General features: G+C 48.9%; 2 protein-coding genes across 5 annotated transcripts in view; one reads left to right on the top strand and one right to left on the bottom strand.

The window, feature by feature from the left end:
• ELAC1 (elaC ribonuclease Z 1) overlaps window positions 1-23782 on the bottom strand; it is a 511775-nt gene that overhangs the window by 215466 nt on the left and 272527 nt on the right. The gene's annotated exons all lie outside the window — the stretch shown is intronic.
• Window positions 1-23782, top strand: part of MYO5B (myosin VB) — a 142328-nt gene that overhangs the window by 18956 nt on the left and 99590 nt on the right. For all 4 annotated transcript variants that reach the window (XM_086867480.1, XM_086867478.1, XM_086867479.1 and 1 more), the window contains exons 2-4: window positions 7316-7426; window positions 10952-11123; window positions 13322-13466. In XM_086867480.1, coding sequence (XP_086723606.1) covers window positions 7316-7426; window positions 10952-11123; window positions 13322-13466 — 428 coding nt within the window. The remainder of the gene's footprint in view (window positions 1-7315; window positions 7427-10951; window positions 11124-13321; window positions 13467-23782) is intronic.

Below are 23782 nucleotides of genomic sequence, written 5' to 3'. Positions count from 1 at the left end.
GCTCACTTGAGGAGAGGTGAGCAGTCCTGGAGGAGCTGATTTGGCTGGTGCTGCTGGCATGTGGCCATGAGCACCCATGGGTGCTGGAGCCAGGGGAGGAGTGCTCAGCTCTCTGCTCCAAGGTGCCGATGCCCACAGCTCTTCCAGTGAGATCTGTAAGTGAAGCCAAGTTACCTGCATTGGCTCTATCACCAGATTTTTGTACTCCCCAGGGTCTCTGCAGAGATTTTGGGGGCTTGCAGAGCGTCTCTCTCTCTGGCAGGGGATGGACAGTGATGGTGAGCATCCTGCAGAGCAGATGGGGAGCGTGTGCAGGGCTGAGCCAGGCCTGACAGAAGGGAAACTCAGTGCTTTCTGTGGGGCAGTGATCCCCTGCTCTCTGGACCCCAGGAGCTGGGGAGGGGCCTGGCAGCAGCACACTGCCTGCTGGCATCCCCTGGTGCTGCTCTAACCCTGGTGAGCGCTGAGTTTTGCAGGGTTTGGTTAACTCTGCCGTGGAGCACATGCTTTAACTCCAGGCTTAGCCCTGCAGAGGGAAGAGCCCTGCCTTGCACGCCCTGTTTCACCAGGCTGCACCCAGCTCCCAGCCTTGGCAGTGCTGCTTCAGAGCCACCCAGGGCCAAGGGCTCCTGTGCTCAGCCTGATCCTGGGCTGGGGAGGGCGTGCAGAGAGACCCCGAGTGCTGCCAGCTCCAAACAACCCAGCCAGCTCTCCCCTGGAAGATCTCGGGCTGCTCCGGGGTGTTTGTTAGGGTGGCGCAGGTGACCGTGCGCGTCCCCTGTGCAGGGAGGCTTCCTGACCCTGATTTTGGTTTCTTTGCTTTTTAAAGGGTAGAGAAAATAGAAGTTGCTGCACTGCCCAGAGCAAATCATGGTGTCACAGCCCACAAGGCAGTCGCTGGGAGGGACTGCCTTTTTTGCCCCAAATTAAGGCCAGATTGTTTATTTGCACTGTCCCAAAGCACCTGGGGCTTTACCTACTTTTGCAGCATCTGATGACTTGCTGGAAGAGGAATTTTGCAGTGAGAGCAGGGCTGTGTGTGCATTCGAGACCTTGACGCTGAACTTGTCACTCCTAATTAAACCTGTGGTAACGAGCGACGCTGAGATGCCACGGAGGAGGTGGTGGGGGAGATGTTGGGAGTACACGAGCTGGCTGTTAGCTACATGTGAGGCTATTGATTAGTCTTGGAAATGGTCCTGAAAATCACAGTTAATTACAGTAAAGCCTTCAAGGGTACCCCCATTATTTCTGTCCTGGAGTCAGGGCCTGCTTGCAGCCCCCCTGTGCTCAGTGCCAGTTTTCTGTCTGCCTTTGGTGACATGAGGTTGGTGCAGTGATGAACTGAAGCCTTTTAAATGCCCCTTCATTAGAAATGCTTCTAATGAGCCAGTGGATAAATGCTGCAGATGCTGCTTGTCCAAGCACTGCTCAGCTGCTGTGACACTTCATGCAAATCATCATCGGAGTTAATTTGGGCAGGGGAATAAAATTCCGCAAGGAGAAATAGAGCAGGTTTAGTGCTGGTGGGAGACTTGGAGCCATCCATCAGTGTGACAGCTCTTCAGGGGGAGAGGAGAATATCCCCGTGCCTCAAAGGCAGCAGTGAAGCACATGGTTTTGCTCAAATTCAGGGGCCCCTGCAGTGTTTGGGGATGGAGGGGTGCCCCCCAAAATTTAGGAGCCCTGCCTTAAAGGAGGCATTGTCTGGGTGTGCATTTCTGTGCTTGTCCAGGGTCCATCTCCACTAGCACGAGGATGGTAGGGAATAACGAGGGATGGTGTAGATAATGCCCATCTTCCTTGGGTCTGCTGTTTGGTTTTGTACTTGTTTATCATCATCATCCCTGGGAAACACTCAGTTTGCTCGTTCCCAAGTTGAGGAAATAGAGACGCTCCTGCAGAGAGCCACTCTCCTTCCCTTTACGTTTAACACCCTCAGCAGGTTAGCACTTGCATTCTGCAGCTCAAAATGATGTTTTCTGTGCCTCTTAAGAAGTAAAACACTATTACTTTTTTCCCCTATCCCTATGCTGTTGTAGTGTGTGCTCCCCACTCAGAGTTGAAACGATGACTTGCCAGTCCTTTCAGTGTTCGTGGGGATTTAGGGTGAGGAAGAAGTTGGTCTTTTGCTGCTAGAGGTCCATTACCAGAGGTCCATATTTTGAGAGGATATACCCTCTGGGCTTGTGCTGGAGATGCTGGATTTGTGTTTTTTCCCCCAGGCATTGGGAACTGGCACTGGGCAGGGGAGAGATGCACAACTCTGGGACATCCCTGCCTGCCCTGTACCGAGCAGGGACACCCTCTGCCACCACCTCCTGTCCCCTGTGAGGGTTTTCCAGCTGCTGGTACTGGGCAGCAGGCAGAGAAGCCAGCCCAGGGTGAGACACAGGGGTCAGCAGGTCCCGGAGTCTCGGCACAGCTTGGGGAGCCCTGACCTAAATATGAGCTTTGCTTGTCTGTCGGGCAGGGGAGAAACTGCTCCTGGCGTGAAAATCTCATTCAGAGGATGGGAAAGGGAGGATTATGGTTTGCCATCTGCCTCGATACTCAGCACTGTAAATAGTAATAAAAAAGGTAATGATCCACAAGTCCCTTAATGGAGATATTTTCTCCCGGCTGCCAGAGCACCTCGCTGGGGCCTTGCTGCATCACGGGTGAAGCAGATTTCTCTCCTCAGTCACTGCCAAGTGGGGCAGAAGGGAACTTCAAGGCTGCAGAGTTCCCAGGAGAGCCGTGGGGCTGGTCCCTTTCTGTGTCCCCCTCCTGCCAGCCCACGTCCAGGGGCCGTTCTTGGCCCCCAGAGGCACAGTGGGTTCACAAACACATTTACTGCAGCAGAGTAACCCCTTCAGTGACCACCTGTAACTCGTGGGAAACCTGGGACCCTGCTGCTTTGGGCACAGGGGCAGTGCATGGGCCAAACCGGTCTGTATTGATGAAAATTAGTGGAGATAGGTTTGCTTGATTTAGCATAGAGGCTGAGGGAGAAGCTGTGGACATCCAGACAGGGGCTGCAAATAAAATCCTCTTGTTTTGTTTTACTTTATTTTATTTTATTTTATTTTATTTTATTTTATTTTATTTTATTTTATTTTATTTTATTTTATTTTATTTTATTTTATTTTATTTTATTTTATTTTATTTTATTTTATTTTATTTTATTTTATTTTATTTTATTTTATTTTACTTTATTTCTACTTTACTTTTACTTTGTCATATTTATTATATTTTTGTATTTTATTTTATTATTTGTGCAAGAGCCTCTTTAAATTATCTCTGCGGAGTGATCTTCGATGCTAGTTTAAACAAGGAAAACAGGGAACAGAAAAATGACACCCAGAGTGTGTGATATGGCTACTTCTAATTCCAAGTACAGATTGCCTCTTTCCTGAGAGGAGCAGGTGTGGGAAAACTTCAGTTTTAGTAATAGATAGCTTGTGAGTGAGAGCTGGAAGGTGGTTATTGGTCTGAGTGTAGCTGCGTAACCATTCACATGCCGTGTGTGTAAACATAAATATTCTCAGGAAGCCAGGGCTGACATTTGTGCTGGTTTTTCTTTCGTGTGTATTTTTTGTCCTCTTCAAATGCATCCAGCAACACTGGACACTGAACAACATAGAATGAGGTCAGCAATAAGCCCATTGCAAAGGGAGAAAAGCAGAAGTGTGCTTGCTTTACAGAGAAAATAATATAGAGAGATTTGTCCAAATTTACACCTTGTTCCGGTTAACATTTGTGTTACACCTTTGATTTTTTTAAAAAAACACTGTTTCTGTTTTCAATCAAAGTCCTTTCATAAGATTTTCTTAACCTGTGTGGAAGAACCTTTGCCATGACACACTACGTTTTCACTAATGTTACTGAATTCCTAATTGTGAGGTGGTTGTTGCTATTTTATTGCCAATATTGTGGGTTTTCTGCTGTGCCCTCCCTCTATCTGCAGTTTTTGGAAGGATGCCCCTGGAAAAATGCCCTTGACCCAGGAGCAATGAAAACTTCAGGGGTCAGCTGTGAGTATTGGCATTCCTGAAATAACTCAGGGGATTAAAACCCAGCAATAAGAAAGATGGATTTGCTGATGTCCAGCTTGCCATGAAGACTTGCCACCGCCAAACGGCCCAGACGAAGCTGAGATCGCTAGCTTTTAATATTTTATACTTAATGGAAGATGATACAATTTTCTTAATGCAATGAGAATGATGCTCTGTCCACGGAGTTGTGACTCTTTGCCTGCAGACCTGCATCTCTTCTCGCTGAGATGGAGCACATTGCCCAGAGCTTGCTGCGAGAGCCTTTGGCCAGCACTGAGGGCTTTGAAACAGTGGAACAAGACCTGCCTCTTCTAATTTAATGTTGGTTTTAATCTGCATCCGCAGCGGCAGCCTGCTAAAATCTAAATCAAATCAGGAGGTGGGGATTGAATTTATTAAGCTTCTCCTTAAGCTGGGTGGAATAATGCAAGAGGCTGTGAGAGCACTGAATGGCTTTAGTTTTATTTGGGATCTGGTTAAAAAAATCACAAAGTAAACCAGATTTTAAAAAAATTTTTTTTAAGAGGCTGAGCATGTGGAATTATTTCTAGATAATTTTGGCATGTTGTTTAAAGGCATCCTTGAGGACTGAAGGACTCTTTTTCTTAAAAAAAATTAGAAACAAGAGAGAAAATGCATGGAGACCCTGGAGTGTCTGGAGGCTGAGTGGTTTGCCCAGGGTTGTGTCTCCTGAGCCCAAAGCCAAGTTAATCCTTCATTCCCAGCGCTTTGAGACGGGCCCGTGTGCCCTCTCCCTTATAACAAGCTCCTCCAAAGGTCGAGAGGCTGTGACAGCTCTCAGGAGCCCAGACAGGGCTCGTGGAGTGGTAAAATGATGCTGGAAGCATGATTATGGAAGCAGCAGCTCACAGGGATGCTCTCCCCATGCCTGGGGGGCACCTGCCAGCGCCCTGGGCTTGGGGACGCGGTGACTCTCCCCTGTGTGGGTTCCAGTGTCAGAAAGAGGGGGTGTGAGGCTGCTTTGGGGGAGCAGGGGTGGGAGGCAGGGAATGCAGGGGAGGTGAGGGTGGTGAGACCAGCCTGACCCCACTGAGGGCCGCCCCCAGGCCTCGTCAGGTTCTAATTAAAGCCGGCCTTGTGAAGATGTGCCAGCGACAAAGTGCTTTTATTCCATCGCTGCGTGGTTGACATGACTGGGATTTATGGGTGAAAGGGAGGGCTTGGATGGGGTTTGTGCAGCAGCCTACCCTGCGGGGAGGGCCGAGCGCTTGCAGGGGCGCACAGGGAGGGGAAGCACAGGAGGATGAATGGTGTTCCCCTGTCTGGACGTCTGCACGCACGAGAGGACAGCATTAGAGATGCTTGGGGAAGTGCATTCACAGCAGCCTGTGCTAACAGCCCCTGGCTCTGCAGCAGGGTGGGAGCACTCGGTGTATGGGGAGTGCCTGACCACATCTGAGAGCTGCCAGCCAGGGGTGTCCCAGGGCTCCTGGGGCCTTGCAAACACGGTCTGTCCTGGTGCACTCTGTCCTGTGGGGCCCCCTGCACGTGTGTGTGCGCACAAAGTCTGGGAAGATCGGTTTTGTGATTATTATTAAAACTCTGTAGCGCTGTGGTGGGGGTGGCTGGTGGGATATGGAGCCTCCCAGCACCAGGCTGTGAGCAGTGGGTGCCGAGAGCTGTCACCCTCGGAGCCTCCTGCCACACCTGGGTGGCTGCTGGCCATGGCTGATGATGAATTGCCAAGGGTGGCCCATGGGACCTCTTGCTGCTGCTGGAGCTGTGCTGGATTTCACCTGCAAAGCGTTCACAGGCGCCCCATTTCGGGTTGCTCTGGGGTCACTGTGTCCCTGTCTGCAGATGCCTGTCCAGGCAGGTCCAGGGCTCAGCCCAGCCCCGTGTGCAGGTGGAAAATTTGCAAGGTTTGCCAAGACCAGCAAAACCTTGTGTTTGAAGCTGCCCTGAGCCGGGTACATCCCGATCCTTGGCTATTTTGGGCACTTCTAGAGCATGTCTGAATCTCACATTTTGCCAGCAGAGAGCTGGCCCTGGATGAGTCCACAGTGGTGGGGCTGGTAAGGGTCCCAGCCAGCCCACTGCAGCCTCCCTTCTTTGTGGCAGGGAGAGCACTGAGGGCTCATGGGGTGCTAGGGCTGGTGTGCTGAGAAAATTCCAGTTTTCACATCTTTTCCCCCACCCCCTGGTAAAACTGTTGTTCTGGGAATATGATTGTGTGGCTCCATTAACATCTAACGGTTCCTGCTGCTGTAGCTATTGAGCAGCTCTAAAAATAATTACGTGCAATAACGTATAAAAATCTATTGCTTTTCAGCTTGCAAAGTGGCCTGTCAGGTGGTGGCTGCTGCTGTGTTAACTCGTTGGTTGCTACAAGATGTTACTTGGACATTGTGTGCTGTGGTTTGGTTTCAAATGAAGGCCAAAACCACCTTTGGGGCTCTGGTGCTGCTGCCACTTGGATTTGCTGGGATTTACCCCCGCCCCTCGTGTTTTGAGTAGGAATAAGATTATATGGCTCTGATTTCAATCAACAGGAAGAACAGAGGGAAGGGATGCCCCCGAAAGGCCAGCAAACTCGTGGCTGTTGTGGTTGTTGGAGGGTTCCTGCTGGCTGTGTGGGCTGGATGAGTCCAGCACCAGCCTGGCTCCATCAGCCAAAGCATGGGCTGGGCTGCACAGCCCTGCCTTGGGGCTTCCCCCTTAGTTTGCCATAGCTTTGTAGATGCAAAAAAAAGGTTAAATTTAACTTAATGCATCAATTAATTTAAACTCAGGTGCGTTCCCAGGGCCTGTTTGTGTGTTGACCTCCAACTGAAGGAGTTGGCTTTGGTGTCGGCATTTGCCTGCCTCTGTCCGTGGCTGTGGGTTTGGGTCAGGGCTTGCTCTGTGGGGACCAAACTGCCTCGTTTTGAGCAAAATAAACATGTCTTGGTCTGGGGTCTGCTGGGGGTGAATTGTGTTGTTTCATAAAAGCCTTCTGGGAGGCTGTTTTTTCTCAAGGAAATGAAAATCCACGTTTACCTTGAGACTTTACCCTGCTTTGTTAGATTGGTAACAAGCCACTGTACTCCCTTGTCCAGGAGAAAATTAGACTGAAAAACTGGACTTCTGGTCTGTAATTTACCCCAAGAACTAAAACTGGATTTATTTCTTCTTTTACTAAAATAAATGGTTTAGCTGCATTGACTCTGCAGTGAGTGTGAGAGTGTATTAATGGAGAATTAATTTATTTCTCATTTAATTTCCTGAGGTTTTGTCGTGTTTAAACTTTTTATTTCTTTTCTTTTTCACCTCTCCAGTACACTAGGGTTTGGATTCCTGACCCTGATGAAGTTTGGAGATCAGCAGAAATTATCAAGGATTACAAAGAGGGAGATAAAAGCCTCCAGCTGAAACTTGAAGATGAAACTGTAAGCTTTCGAATGTCGTTATTCTTTTTAGTAATTTAAAGCTTCGAATTAATGTGTGAAGAAGCCTGAGCCATCTCTTAGTTTCTGTGAAGTGGTTTAAAATGTGTTTTATTGCCTTAGCACTTCCAGCTTTCCCTCCCTAGACACTTGTGCTACAGTAGGTTGCGAGAAAAGCCCTTGACCTCCATCATCTCTTTTCATCTCCTGGCAAACTTGTAATACTCTGTGATATCAAGATGTATTTTTTTTAATAGCAGCAGTATGTCAGAAGTGCCAGTTTGTGCTTTTGGCTGCTGAACAAATCGTGGAGAGCATGGCTGGTGGCAGCTACTCAACCTCGGGTACTGATGGAAAACCCACACACGGCTCAGAGGTGACTGCTGTGCAACAGCTTTCCCCACAAAAACAGCCTCAGTTTTTCTCCCCGAGCATAATCTTATGTAAACCCCTTTTCTTCTCTGCCTTATTTTTAAATAAGAAAAGCTTCTAAAGGAGAAAAGCACAGAGCTCATTTAAATGTAGGTGTTTTCCAGCAAGCGCTGGTTCCAGATGCACAAACAGCCTGGGCTGTAGCGTGTGTACAGCCAGCAATTAATCATCCCCAGGGCAGGACAGAGGCTGGGGAGGAGCAGCTGCTCTCTGTTCCACACGAAAACCATGTGGAGCGGGATGTTGGGTGACAGCAGGGAATTTCAGATGAAGTTAACCACGGCATTTGCATCAGCTGCAAATTCAGTTTATGGGAAGCAAGCAGAAGTGCCGTGTACCTACCATGAGCTGCCTGGTGTAGCAGGGAGAATAAATACATTTTTCATGAAGAATTTCACCTAAACCATCTTTCTTCACTGGGCAGGTGGGGTTTCCTGAGCTGTCTGGAGTGTGATCTTCTCCGTTTCCTAGAAGAGTTAGTAGAGACCACCCACTACAATTTCATATGTTCTGAGCAGGGCGAGTAATTCCCATCCCCTCCAAGCCAGACATTTCCACACTGTGGGGAGCATTTTCACCGTATTGCCTAATGGGAAGATGGAGAACAGGAATGAGCTGTGATCGATTAGGCAGCTCATCAGAGCAGTTTTTCTTTCAGAGCAGCTCAAGCACGGGCTGTTGGCAGTGTGTGAGTGTGCCAGGTTTGCAGAAAATGTTATTGATGTTGGGATCTGTACCTGGTGCTTGGTGCTGGTGCTTCTTCCTGGCCTGGCCTCAGCTGCTATTGTTGTCTTTCTCAGTTTGCTCTTCCAGCATAGGACAGCATTTCTGGGGTGGATAAAGGATGGAGGGTGCTTGATGCCTTTTTACCTTCCACACTGATAAATCTGGATGAGGAGATGCACAGATTCCACCCTGCAATCCCTTGGAAGCACCAGACATAGAGTTGTTATTTTATCATGGAATGGTTTGGGTTGGAAGGACCTTAAAGTTCATCCAGTCCCAGGCACGGCAGGGACACCTCCACTGTCCCAGGCTGCTGCAAGCCCTGTCCAGCCTGGCCTTGGACACTGCAGGGATGCAGGGGCAGCCCCAGCTGCTCTGGGCACCCTGTGCCAGGGCCTGCCCACCCTCCCAGCCAGCAATTCCTTGCCAATATCCCAGCTGGGCCTGCCCTCTGGCACTGGCAAGCCATTGCCTGGGTGCTGGCCCTGCAGGCCTTGTCCCCAGTCCCTGGGCAGCTCTCCTGGAGCCCCTTTAGGCCCTGCCAGGGGCTCTCAGCTCTCCCTGGAGCCTGAATACTTGTGCAGGGGAGCAGCCCCAGCTCTCCCAGGCTGCCTCCAGAGCACAGGGGCTCCAGCCCTGGCAGCAGCTGCGTGGCCTCCTCTGGGCCGGCTCCAGCAGCTCCATGTCCTTGTGCTGGTGTTGCCCAGGGCTGGACACTGATGGGTGCCTGGGTGCCCATCTCATCCACAGGAGCTCCCTTCTTCTGCTTGTGCTCAGGCTGCCAAAGTACACCTGCTCCTATTGCTGAGTGCTACAACCCCCATCCTCCCCTCCTGGCTGAGATCTCCTGCGGTTTTAGTACTTGGGCAGGAATTATTTTTTTTCCTCTTTAATCTGGATATTTCCCTGGAAACTAAAGGGAGGAGTCCCACAAGGTCTGTTCTTTTTGTGCAGCTGAGTTCAGGGTCAGCAACATTAAAGTACAAGGAGATGAAAGGATTACCAGGTATTGCAGGTAGTAGCTTAATAAGCATGTCACAGTCATAGTGAAACATGGAACATCTCATTTTGGGGTTGTGCAAGAGACCCAAGGTCTCTGGGAGTGCCCTGTTGGATGCTTTCCTGTATGAGTCCATCCTCTATGCCTCCATCCATGTCATCTTGGACTGAAAAGCTCTAGCAAAGGGGAACAGCACTTGTGTGCATCAGGTCGGAGATACCCAGCACACTTACCTTCAGGGGATTCAAAGCTGTAGAAAGCCTTTTGTTCCTGACAGCCAACAAGCATTACCCCGTTGTTCAGTGCTTCCTTTTGTTCCTATGCTTTAAGTGAATCTTCATGGATTTTTTGTGGTTTCTGGCTCTGCTCTGTATGCAGCAGTACTCCCTCCGAATGAAGAGCTGACTTTTAAATATCACAAGCCATCCCTGGTGTGTTTGCCATTAAGATGTGAGACTGAGTGCAAACTCTTGAAAATTGGCATTGACAAGGTGGAATTGGAGGATAAAACAAGCCTGAGGTTGTCAGACATGCTGGGGGACCCTGTCCTCGTGCACTTGGGTCAGCTTTCCTTGTGCTGTTTGCATGGGCAGTGACCCAGTGACAGTGGTTTTGCTTGGAAGCTGGGATTCCTGCCTTCTGATGGGAGCTGAGCATCAGGCCTCCTTTCTGAGGCACCCTGTGTGAAGCAGCATCACTGGCAATTTTATTTTCCCCCCCCTCCTCTGTAAAGAAAAAAAAAAAATGCAGTTTTTTTTTAGCTGATGGCTCTGCTGCTTGTTTGGGGATGAGTCAAAAATAGCATAAGGCTGCCCATATGCCAACTTCAGCAGCATAACCTGGCTTCTCAGACACTTCAGCAGCAGGGACTCCGTGCTTCTCCATGTCCTCCCTGCCTCAAGGGTGCCAGGTTTCAGGTATAAAAGTAACTTGAAGTAAAAATGAGCTGAGAAATCGCTCTGATGGTAAGAACATGGTCTAGTTTGGAATGAGGCTGCTTTTCCAAGAGCAGGTTAGATCAGATGAAGCTGTGGCTTTCTGTAGGGTGCCTGTCTCTGCTCACAGCTGACTAAAGGCTGTTTGTCCCAAGGCTGGCCTGGAAGGGACTCAGGTGTGGCCAGGTTGGTGCTTGTGGACCATCAGTGTCCACCAGGACCATGTGATGGTCAGCTCAAAGCCGACAGCAAGGGGTCACCTGGCAGTCTGTCCTCCAAGTCCCTATAGCATTTATCATCAAGGACTTTTAATTTAATTTAGATCTGGGCGTGTAAGTATTTTACACTATCAGGAGTTATGCCTGGAAAAGTTACAAGCCATTAAAGGAGCGTTGTATTTTTTTGTGTTGCTATGTTCCTCGTGTGCCTGTTCAGCTGTACGAATATCCCATCGACCTCCAAGGGAATGAGCTGCCCTTCCTGCGCAATCCAGACATCCTGGTGGGGCAGAATGACCTGACAGCCCTCAGCTACCTGCACGAGCCTGCGGTCCTGCACAACCTCAAAGTCAGGTTCCTCGAGTCCAACCACATCTACACCTACTGTGGTGAGTGTCCAGACCACACCTTCAGCTCCTGGGAGGTTCGGGGGACACAGAGAAACCCCTTGAGACCACAAACCAGAAGCTGCAGTGCGAGAAAAGTCTGGGGGTGCTGTGTTTAGGGTGCATGGGAGGCAGGAGTGTGTGTCAACAGAGATGTTTTTTGAGGGCTGCTGCAATGAACTTGCTTTTGGTTGGAACATCTTGTCAGATGAATTTGAGGCCAGCCTTGCATGTGCTTGGCAGCCCCCACTGGGAAAATGCAGGACTTAAAAGCCCAGTGAACAGCAGCATGCCAGACAGAGGGATCCTATAGGTTTTCCTCCAGAAAAAACACAAAAAAACCTTCCAGCGCTGCCATTAATTTCCTTTTCTTCATGGCTTTGGCAGTCATCTAACTCCTGAATTCAGAGCAGGAGGAGGGCAGGTGTGAACTTGGGTTTGTGATTTTTGGGGAGGATGCCTCATCAAAGCTATTCAGGACAGCAGTTACCTGTGGATGGACAGCAACAAGTTGTGACTTGAAAAATTAGGAAGAAAGGAAGGAAGGCATAGAATACCAGACTTGTTTGGTTGGAAGGGGTTTTTATGAATCATCTTGTTCCAACCCTCTGTCATGGAAGGGACACCTTCCTTCCATTGTCCCAGGCTGCTGCAAGCCCTGTCCAGCCTGGCCTTGGACACTGCAGGGATGCAGGGGCAGCCCCAGCTGCTCTGGGCACCCTGTGCCAGGGCCTGCCCACCCTCCCAGCCAGCAATTCCTTGCCAATATCCCAGCTGGGCCTGCCCTCTGGCACTGGCAAGCCATTGCCTGGGTGCTGTTAAAGCTGGTGTGTACAGCTGTGATGCTGCTGCAGCTTGGAAATGCTTGGCAGGAGGAGATGACTTTTTAAAACAGTGGAAATATGTAGCCTCTGTGGCTCTTAGTAATGTTAACTTTCAGTATTTAATGATGTGTAGTACTGGATTACTGGCATAACTTGCAGCCTTTTGCAGGTACACATGTGCCCTCAGTCACTCACAGGCCTGCTCTCACCCAAAATCAGTCAGGTTTCATGGGGGCAGCTTCTGATGAAGGTTGATGATCATCTCAAGTGCAGCATTAATGGAGATGCAGGTGCTTGGGCTGTGTAGGTTTAGCTGCAGAGCTCTGCCTGGCTGCAGCACAGCTCATGCTTTGGTTATAAAGTGGTTGAGAAGGGCAGGAAGGTGCTTGCCTGAGGGGAGGAGAGCCCTTCAGCTTGGTTTGCATCGTGGTTTTGGTGAGTAAGGGAAAACTGGCGGGTGACCTGAGCAGAATTGGGAAGCAAACAGGCAGGAGCAGGGCTCGGGGAGGTGAAGCAGCTGGGTCAATGTCCTGCAGGGGCAGGTGATGTGATAGTCACTGACCTTGCCCTTTCCTGGTGGGCTAATTCACACTCCTGGTGTTTGCTACAAGATGAGAGTTCCTATGCTCCTGTAATTGGAGTGCGCCCCAGCCCTGAACCGGCTGGGCTGGGAGCAGAACACTGGCCCCACAGCCAGGTGCTCCTGGAGCTCCTGGCAGGGACAGCTGAGACCTGCCCGACCTGAAACTCCTCAGAGGTGGAGCTTTGTCAGCAGCTGGGTGCAGAGCAGCTCCCTGGAGCCCACGGGGCTTGGCCTCTCATTAGCTCCCAGCTCACCGCCTCCTCCAGCGCGCCCAGAGCTGGAGAGGAGGCAGACATTAAAGCCTCAGAGCAGGCTCTGGCATTCCTTTCCAGTGATTTATGAATTGTAGTTTGATTTGGGTACATTCTTTGTTAGGTGTTTTTACTTGCAACTCATGCCAGGGGAAAACCTGGGATGTTTGTTTGGGTCTAGCAGAGCTTTGGTTGCACAGGAATTGCTTTTCTGTAGCGCTGGCTCAGGCTGTGTTGATCTCTCCTCACCCCTCCTACAAAGTCTGTCTTCACACAATGGAGATTATTGTATATTTTTGCTCTTCTCACCAGTTTTGTGCATCTCCTTGGTAGCTGTTACAGGGGCTTACTGCCCTGCTGTTGAAGGAGATGCTGAGATAAGAATTACGTGCCCTTCCCCATTCACTGGTCACCTTTCTTTGTTAACTCTCGATCACCGTATTTCAAAAATCTTACTGAAGCAACTCCCACAAGCCCAGAAAGCCCTGAAATATCAACTCCCTGCTTGCTTGGTGACCTGCCTGCCTGTCTGCCTGCCCTCAGGTATCGTGCTGGTGGCCATCAACCCCTATGAGCAGCTGCCGATCTACGAGCAGGATGTCATCTACGCCTACAGCGGCCAGAACATGGGGGACATGGACCCCCACATCTTCGCCGTGGCCGAGGAAGCCTACAAGCAGATGGCCAGGTCAGTGGTGGCCCAGCCACGGAGGTTTGGGTCAAAAGTGGGCAAAGATGCTATTAAACACTCCAGATACTCAATGAAAGCAAAGTTGTGAAAGAGAGTGTGCTGGAGGTCAGGCATTTCTAATTAATTCTGCCTAATGACTTCATCCTGTGATTGCACCCACACTGCTGGGCTGATGGGGATCCCTGTGGCCCTCAGGAACTCAGGGGTTCACTGGGGATCCCTCTCCTGTTGCTTCTTGGATGAGTTTCCTGGAAGAAATCCAAACCACTCTGCAAATACCACGTTTAATAGCTTAGAGGAAACCACATTTCAGATAATTCGGTGAGATAATCAAACTAAATCCAGAAGCTAATGTTAGTTGTTGTTTTATGGACACATTGTGATTTTGAGTTGGGTGGTGACTGGAAGATACTTGGAGGTATTTATGGATCCCTCAAAGTGTCTTCACCAGATGGATACGGTGACAGTTTTACTTTATTTATTTCCGTGCTTGTTGTGTTGCTGGGGACAAATGTAGGATTTTGTTCTTAACAAATAAGTCATGATCCAAAAGAGAATTGGAGAGGAAACTGAAAATTGTTGTACCAGGGATCATTTTATTATAGCTGTCAGGACTCACACAGTCTGTTCATGTTTGCTTGTGGATTAGCTGAGATTTTTGTACAGCCCTGGCTTTTAACAGCAAGAGTAAGCACTGAACCATTTCCCAAGGGTTGGAACCTGCTTTCTGCTGTGTCTGGGTTTTAGTGGTGAGTTAGGATACATTTCTAATAAAAGTGAGCCAGAGTTCGATCCAGAAATGCATCTGGAGGAGCCCTGCCATGGCCAGGGAGAGGATGGATTGTACCCAAACCGAGTCCAGCCTTGCAGCTCACTCCTGCAAGTGCTTTGTGCTTTGGGAAAAACCGCTTTGAGAGGAGCTCAGGAATTTGGGGAGCTGCCTGTAGAGAGAGGAAGGCTTAGGATTTTGTCCTTGTGTGATTTCAGGCTGAGCTGCAAGCTGCGTGGTTTGTTTTAGGAGAGGCCAGGGTTTTGCTGACCAGTGTGGACAGGACCTGTGGGTTTCCTAAGGCAAGTGTCTGAAATACAAGGCAGCAACTTGTTTTTCTGCTGAAGTTTGAGCTAGGGAAGACACGCTGTTCTCCCACATCCCTGAGTAACTTTGCAGGCAGTAGGCTAACAGCTCTAGGCAGCAATGCTGGTCTCTGCTTTCCTCCCCATCAGAATAAAGCTACTTTTGACAGCAACTCGTAATGGATAACTGCTGTCTCTGGGTGGTTCAGACTGCTCTGTTTTCAAGGGAACAGGAAAATAACCACCTTCAGAGCTCTTAAGCAAGGTGCTCACTGCTCAGTGCTCCTCTGGTGCTCTCTGTTTTGGGCTGTTATTATGGTAATTGCAGGCTTGGGTTCAAAAGAGGGTTTCAGACAGGGCTGAGAGGAGTTTGGGATGTGGATTATAGGAATCTACCTGGTTATTTGAAATGTGCCTTAAAATGTAGCATACTGAGTTTTAAGTCTGAGTGCTCCTGGAGGGGGTGTTTTGTTTTCTGCAGTTTGATCCGAGCTTCTCCCTCCACAGTGCTCCAAGATGGAGCTGTTGGAGCAGGGTGTGTGGATCACATAGCTCCTGGGTGATGGAAAAAGGGCATTGAAAAGGACTTCTTTTTGCCCTTTTTTCAGCTGAAATGCTGACTGTGTGGGATGCCTTGTGTCTGCAGCTCAGTCCTTTGGGGTGAGGTGGGATATGGCTTGTTAAACCTAAACTGGTGCAAAAATATCACTTGTTTTGCAGTTCAGCTTTTAAACAATTGGATTATGTCTGGTGCATCCTTATAGATCAGGAATAAAACTCAAGCTTGCCGTCTCAAAAGGTCAAACTTGCAAGGTGACTGAGAGCAGGAAAACAGTCTGGCCAGTCTTGGGGGTTTTGGAATATTTTATCTCCATTAGTGGCCCAGGGCACACAGGGAAAGTGCAGTGGAGGGGATTGAATGGGATTGAGTGGCTGGCAAGAGAAAAGGACACAAAACTTGAGATTTGTTGTTAAATGAGGAGAACTGCAGGCAGTTAGATTTTTATTTCTCTGAGCTTCCAGGGCAGAGTGTGTACAGTTGGCGTGTACAAGCAGTAGTGACTTGCTCCTGTGCTTTCTCACTGCCTCAAGCTCAGTGCCCAAGAGATGGAGGGAGAAGGAGGCATCTCCACAGGTGGCTGTGTGACATCCTCTGCTTTTGTCCTGTCATCAGACAGTTCCAATTTAAAAGGAAAAAAGAAAAATTTAAAAAAAGGAAAAAAAAATAAAAAACCCCCACATGTATGGGCTATACAAGGGGGCTGCAGAGGGTGTGTAACAACACCTGATCCCTTTTTTGAGTCAGAATTGTTCCTAAAGCACCTACAATGGATTCAGTGTATATTAAAACTCCCCTTTAAGTTTGAGCTTTTCACAAAGAGGATGATTTTGCAGCGCTTGCATGTGAAACAGCTTAAACAAAAAACCCAAATAAAACAAAAAAAGGCAAGTGATTAAAATTCATATGTGACATCCTCTTAATTTTTACAGTGACCAGCTCTTTAGAAACTCCTCAGATACCCAGTGTGGGACTAAACACACTGAATTAAATTATTCAGTGAATTTAATTCACTGAAACAGCGTTGTTTCAAACAAAATGAGCAGCATGGAGTTAGTTTGCTCCAAGTGCTGCTGTGGTGGAGTCAAGTGTTGGGATGGTGGAAGGAGGGATCATTCAGTGATTATTAGTGGCCGTGGGTTGGAGCAAGGAGTGCCTTGGGACATGGATTGCCTGCAGGGCAGTGCAGGCACCTCCTCTGGTCAGGGTCCTGTCCTGGAGGGGTGCAGTGGGGTTAGAAGGCTTCAAAAGGTGTTTGCCATCTTGGCAGCAGCCTGAAAGCTGTGCCATGGTCACACAGAGAGCCAGCACAGCCGCTGATGTCCTGGCTGATTCTTGCTTTTCTCGCAGAGGAACAAAAGATCCCTTGTGTGCCCACATCCTGGCTCTAATTTCCGTGTGTGTCATCTCTCTGGGTAGGAGCCTGGAGTCTGGCAGAGATTCCCTCTTGAAAACCTGCATTTCTGCTGCAGTCAGCCTGACCTGAGCAGCACATGTTTCACACTGCTCTGTGCTGGGACAGCTCTGGGCCCCTCAGCACAGGAGAGACACCGAGGGGCTGGAGCGTGTCCAGGGCAGGGAACGGAGCTGGGGAAGGGGCTGGAGCCCCAGGAGCGGCTGAGGGAGCTGGGAAAGGGGCTCAGCCTGGAGAAAAGGAGGCTCAGGGGGCCCTTGTGGCTCTGCACAAGTCCCTGCCAGGAGGGGACAGCCGGGGGGGGTCGGGCTGTGCTGCCAGGGAACAGGGACAGGAGGAGAGGGAACGGCCTCAGGCTGGGCCAGGGCAGGGACAGGGGGGACAGCAGCAGGGATTTCCCCATGGAAAGGGTGGTCAGGCCTTGGAACTGCCCAGGGAGGTGTTGGAATCCCCATCCCTGGAGGTGTCTGGGGAAGGTCTGGACGTGGCACCCGGAGCTCTGGGCTGGTGGCAAGGTTGGGGATTGGGCACAGATTGGACTCCATGGTCTTGGGAGAGCTTTCCAAGCCTTAGAGAGTCCATGATTCGTGCTATGACCCCTGTCCCTCCCTATGAAAGTGACCCACTAGTTGTTGCCAGCTCCATGGAGGAAGTTTGGATGGAGACAGTGCAGCACCAGCTTCCCCCTCACAGCCTTTGGGAGCTTTAGGTGTATTTTTAGTTAGATATCCCCCATCTTGTTTGCAGTCCATTTTAATTCTTCCCAGCTCAACTTGTCGGTGGATCAGTGTTTTCACATTATGCTGGGCCGAGTCTATTAGAAAAATCACTACAGTGGATATATTTGTGTGCCTTTTCTGTCTTGGACCCTTGTCTCTTCCTTTTGTACCAGCTGGGTTCGTTCTGGGCACAAGCCAGGAGTTGCTAGTCCAAGTAAGGTTTCTTAATGTTTTTGGGTTTGGTAAGGGTTTTTTTTCCCTTTGGTGTTTTTTGCTTTGTTTTGGTTTTGCTGCTGTTGTTTTGTGGTGGTTTTTTGCTTTTTTTTTTTTTTTTTTTTTTTTTGTGTGTGTTTGCTTGTTTATTTATTTGTTTATTTAAAACCCATGCATTAATACAGAATTGAACAGCACTAGGTGAGAGAGGCATGTGCTGTGGGCAGCGGAGCAGAGGAATGGGCCCTCCAAAGGCTGTCAAACATGTCTCAAAAGCAGGGAGCAGGTAGCATAGATCATTGCATAAATCAGATACTGAAGGTATTTCCAACCCCTTCTGTGTGTTTTCTGTGTGGGACCTCTGGGTCTGGCTGTGGTAGGAGTGTTGTCTCCCTGGTGTCTCCTGAGCTGGGGTGACACTGCAGCAGCCCACAAGTCAGGCAGTGGACACAAAGCAAGTCCAGAGTTCAGCTCTTACCCTGGCAGAGATCTCAGATGGAAAAGGGCTTGTGAAAGCCTCCTGGGAAGTGCATGGGCTGGCTCAAGTGCCATGGGCTTTATTCCCTGCCTGATGCTTTCACAGGTGCATCCCTGCAAAGCTGTTCCACGTGGCCAGGCAAAAACATCTTGGGTCTGTTTCACATGAAACTGCTAAGTCTGAACTGCAGAACATTGTGATTTTCTGCCAGGAGATGGAAGGGCTCTGCAGACCTTACCTGCCCCTTGCAATGTCAGTGGGAAGGCAGTTGTCCTGGTGATCTGTTGGTTAGACTGCAGTTTCCTCCTCCCCAGCATGAGGATCTGCTCATAGTCTTGATAGATTTTGCAGAAGAAATAAAAGAAGAAATGCAGGAGTGGTTTGATGGATGAGTTCAGCTTCTCCATGTCTTGTCTGAACTGCAGCTCAGTGGGTACCAGGTAACCCCTGGTGTCTGCAGTTCCAATGGGGCTCAGCATCTTTTGTGTAATTCCTGAATTGTAAATTGTATGGAAATAGGGTTTCTCCTCCCTTCAGCCCAACTGCCCACACGCTGCTTCTGTCACCGAGTGCTCAAACACTTGGAGTGCAGGCAGGTAACTCTGTTTAGCAGTGGCTTTCCATTTTTATTGGAAGTTAGTACACTGTACTGTCAAAATCACTGTTCCCTGCAGCCTGGGGGGGAAATGTCTGTGTTCTGCAGAGAGGCAGGTGCCACTGGGGCTGCCTGAGGTGACCACTGCTCCCTTTTCTGCTGTGGGAGGCAATGCTGGAGCTGGAAAAGAGCAGAAATGGCTGCAACAACCCTGCACACAAGCAAATGGACTCAGGGTGGGGTATGGGCACGGTGGGGGATGTCCTTTCATAGCACTTGAGATTTCAAGCTTTTACAGGAGGATTTAAAGCTGTACAAAGAGGGAGCAGATAGGAGTTAAAAGAGAGATTAACCCCCGACAGAGATGCAAGGGGAATCAGACTGGCACGGTAAATAAGGCTGAATCCTGTGTTACATTAAAGGCAGGGAAGGGTTTAGTCTCCAGGGGAATGAGGCTGGGTGGGGGCTTGCAAGGAGCTGTGGGGCTGAGCTGTGCTGCAGCTCACCAGGGCTGTGCAGCAGGGATCATCCCAAAAATAAAGCTCTGCTCCAAAAAGGAAACCAGAAGAAAAATAACTCAGGAGCCTTGAATTTACGAAGTTGCAAAACTGAGGGGGTTCTCTTCTGCTTAGGGTTAAAACTGGGATAGGGATGAGGGGAGAAGGTATTGCAAGAGCTGTCCCATGAATGTGCTGGTGCTGGTGTAAGATCTCAGGGATTGCTTTTCTTCTCCCAAGGTGGTACATAGAAAAAAAATAAATTGGGAGACACTCTAGCAAATGTTTCCCAAGAACAGGAAGAGAGACCCTCTCGTCTTGCTTGCTGTGGGAGAGGACAGACATGCTCCGGGGATAAGTGGCCAACTAATGAACTTTTTTTAAATGTAATTTTTCTTTTTGGCAATTTAGAATAAGGCCTGTGATACTTGCTAGCAGATTTAATAATAAATGAGACATCCCTTATAGAAAAATCATAAATACTCATAAATGGGACAGAACTGGCATGGGAAAGCTTATGGTAGAGAAAGGCCAGTGCCTTACTGAGAGTAATGAGCGTGTGTGTGTGTGAAATATCACTGACCAGGAAGGAGGGATTATAGCCTACATCCAGCATGTAACTACTGCTGTGATGTAGGAGAGCTGTGGGAGCTCTGAGCGGACACAGCTGTAACACCAAGCATCATTAAACATTCAAACCAGCATTTATGAGCAGCATAATTTCATCAGAGCCCAAAAACTTGTGACTGGCCTTGCCCACCTCCCAGTCACAGCTTGCCCCACCCCACATCCTCCATGAACTTCTGGAGGTCTCGGGATGGGGAACCCAGCACGTGGTTTCTGAAGATCCCTTTCTGGGGTTTTCCTGATGTTCGTCAGCTGTAGTTAGTCAGGTGGTAGTGTGGGACTGTTCCAAGCAGCAGTAGCTTAGGATGGTGGTCAGTCAGAAGGACCTTCTTTCTGGGACTGGCCTGGGGTGGAAGAACAGCTGGTTTGTCGTCCTGGTGCTCCAAAGCTGATCTGCTGGCACAGCGTCCCACGGTTCCTTCCTGTGTGTGGTGCTTTTTAGGAGGACGCAGTCTCAAGCCTCCTCCCTCTGCAGTGCTCCAGCGGCTTGCAGGTGGCCTGGGCTGGAGCCAGGGATGCTCTGTGGTGAGATCCCAGCACAGAAAAGAGCATCAGGGTGCCAGAGAGCCAAGGAAACTGGCCGGGTGTGTGTTTTGCTCTCGTTGGGAACAGCACACAAAAGAATTGCTGACCTGGTTTCTGTGAGGCCGAGGAGCTTGTGTTCCTCCCCGACGGGGTGTGCAAAGTGTCAGTCCTGCGAGAAGGTCATCCAGGCTGGGGACAGCTCAGCATTTCACAGAGACTTGGAGCTCTGAGGATTTTCTGTGCTGCTGGAGGGGTGTTTCCAGCCTGAATGTTTCCAGCATTTCCAGCATGAAGCGTTTGGGGGAGAAGGGGCACCAGTGGGTTGGGGCCTATGGCTCCTGCAGCGGCAGCGCCTCGTGGAAGCGCCCTGACCTCTGCAGGGATGATGTGATCTGCTCCGTGGGGTCTGGTCTCGGTGTTAGGAGGGCTGGGTTGATGAGTGTTAAACAGTGTGGGGCAGAGGGAGCAGCCCTGCCCCACTGAGCTGGCGGTGAGGCTGCGCAGGAAAGGTTAGTGCTGCACCATGCCTGCTCTCCAGGCATCGTGCTGCCTGCTCATCCTCGCCCATTCCAGGCCAAACTGCTGCTTCTAGGCTTTTTTTCCAGCAACTGAGACATTGAAGACCATGTTTTCTCTCTGGCTCCTTGCTGAAACCCAGGGGTGTGAGAGCAAATGGGCTGTGCAAGGTGGATGCTGGGGAAAGCATCGTCCCCAGTACTCCTGGGGTCGATGGAGTCATGGAATATGTCAGGCTGGAAGGGATCCATCAGGACAGCCAAGTTCAAGTCAAGTCCTCCTCTTCGGAATACAACTCTTTCTTTGTGGCCAGAGTGTATTTTGAATCATGAGATGTATTCTACATCTGATGTGGATGTAGACTGTTGGTAAAAACAGTGTTATTTTCCCCCACTGGTATGTGCTTCTCTATCAAGAGTTATCCCTATAAAAAAAGAAATTATCCATGTTAAATTGAGTTTTCTGTGTAAAAAACAGAAGGACCGAAAAAAGGTTGTATAGGTTGGTATATATATATATGTAATCCATATATATTTTATATATATATATATAAAATCCATTCAATTTATGAAAGATATGGTGTATATAATGACCCAAATGAATGTGTAGCTTATGAAAATCTGTCCTTGTAGTGCTGCTGGCTTCTGCAGCTGCAGCATGGAATGTGCATTTGCAGCTGATATTTGAGAATGCAAACAGAAAACAAGTCCTTAAACATTCTTGTTCAAGTGGATGAAAAATCTCTTCTTGGGTTTCTCTGAGGGAAAAGTGTAACTGCCCCAAAGTTGTGGCTTTCTGTTTGCCTCGAGTGACAATGCCAGGGATTCTAAAAACCCAAATTAAATAAATATAAAAATAAATAAACAAAATAATAAATAAAATAAATAAAAGAAGCTGCTCCAAATTCCAGTTATCCCACAGAAATGGGAACAGCTCCTGGCTTCAGACACCATTCCAGAGACGTCTTTTCTTTGTTACAACGCTACAACACTGATTTTTTAACTCTGGAGTGCAACTTCTGTTTGTTCATTTGAAAGTAGACTTGTACTGCCTCAGTTTTTCATCACTGTCATTAGCACTTGCGAAATGCAATCCAGTGGTAATTAAATTAATGCACGTTCTGTATTTCTAACAACACAGTGCAGTTGCTATGCTCATTCTTAGCCTTTGCAGCACTGTCAATAGAAGAATGCATCGGGGCTTTTGTGGGTGTTCTCACTGTGGTCAGGCTCAATTCAAACTGCAGTACTTAAAGGATTTTTAATCTTCAGATTGCTTTATGAACACTAATCCTCCAAGCAACCTGAAAGAAGTAGGTTAAATATGATTTCCATGGTGGAGAGACTTACTGACTTGTTCCACCACACAGAGAATTATTGTCAGATCTGGGATTAAAGTGAGTGACCCCTGACAATTATTCACAGGGTCTGCCTTCATTTATTCCAGATCCTTTTCCCTCTTGGAGAAGCTGTGTTTTTAGTGCAACTGGTTTTGCTCCCGCTGCAGAGGCCAGGATGAAGTTGTGCAGTTAAGCTGCTTGTGCCAATGGTGATTTTCTGAAGGGATGACTATGAAACAAATCCTAGATGTTCCAGGTCCCTTCCCATGGGTTTGGATTACTGCTTTAAAGAAAGCTGTCTTTGGAAAAAATCTGACTGGTACATGTCTGGCAAAGATTTGGGGTATAAATTTCTTCAAATACTGTTTTCAAGCGGTGTTGCTGAAGGCTGAGGATGTAAATATCTGCGCTGAGGTGTCCCCTGTCTCCTGTGTCTCAGGCAGAGGGGTGATGAGAACCATCCCTGCATTCAAACCCTTTTTTATTGCAGTGGCTTTTTCTGAAGTGAAGGTTTTTCAGGGGCATTATTCCCTGGCTTAGATAAAGTGATGGGAGCTGCACGTGGAAAGACGGAGCAGTGCCACACCTCTGATTGCTCTGATGCAGTGGAGAGCTGTGTCCAGCTGGGCAGCTTGGGGTGTGGATGCTTCTCCACACCTTTCCCAGGCTGTTTGGAGGCTCCTCTGAGGGCAGCAGTGTGAAGGGCTGACTGCTGACTGCTTAAACAGGCAGGGAAATGTATTCCCTTGATGTGAATGCTGGTAATTAGCAGCCAGTGTTAATCAGCAAAGGAATCTGAAGTTCCCTTTCTCTTCACAGCCAACTGACTTTTGTTTGCCTTGGGCAGCACCTTTAGATGTTGCCTTTAAAAAATGGTATCTCTTAGACTTTTAGAGTATACATAAAGAAGGAATTTTTACAGGTTGTCCAGAGCAGCTGCCTCAGCCTTGGAAATGTCCAAGGCTGAGTTGGACGGGGCTTGGGGCGAACTGGGGTAGTGGAAGGTGTCCTTGTTCATGGCCTTTACTAGATGGCCTTTAAAGGTCCTTCTGAAGCCTAGCAATTAAATTATTCCATTTCTCATATGTTGTAAAAGCACCAATGACTCCCTCTTAGTTTTGCTGGGCTGGGGACTGCACCCATCTCTCACTGTGTGTGGTCTTGAGGGGCACTACTCTTAACATGGCAAATACCTGCAGAAAGGTATGTTACCCCCCTCCAAAGCACCTCTGTTGCCTCTTGCATTGAAGAAACCATTCTGGATCTTGTTCTGGTTGGACTTCTGCTCCTTGATGGCTCTCTTAGCCTCTCTGATGGGTAGTGGCTGTAGCCCAGCTGGTGGTGTTGGTTTTCCAGCCTGAGCATCGTGTGAGCTGTGTGCCATGGGGAGAGAGGAGCCCTGATGCACTTTGTGGCAGCATACAGGAGCTGTGGTGGCATCCCTGAGCTGCACAGGAGCCCCCCCAGCCCCAGGAGGAGATGGGGCAGCACTGCCATGCTGCAGTAGAGGCAGGTTTCACCCGTAAACACTTCACTTTATCCAGGCTCTTTTCAATAATAGTTTTCTCCTGTGCTGGCACTGCCAAAATGGAATGTACTTTAAGCAGCCGTGTTGCACACTGTGCCTCCATGGTGGCCAAACATTTCAGTGTTTTTCATTCCACACTGAACACAAACATCTCCTGCCTGGCTTTAACCATTTCTGCCGCCTGAGCATCCTGTTTGCTGCCAGCTGCTACACAAAGCTCATCGATCTT

This window comes from Cyanistes caeruleus, chromosome Z (assembly GCF_971803275.1).
Source record: "Cyanistes caeruleus chromosome Z, bCyaCae1.hap1.1, whole genome shotgun sequence".
In the NCBI taxonomy this organism is placed as follows: domain Eukaryota; kingdom Metazoa; phylum Chordata; class Aves; order Passeriformes; family Paridae; genus Cyanistes; species Cyanistes caeruleus.
This window is presented reverse-complemented; position numbering and strand designations above follow the sequence as displayed.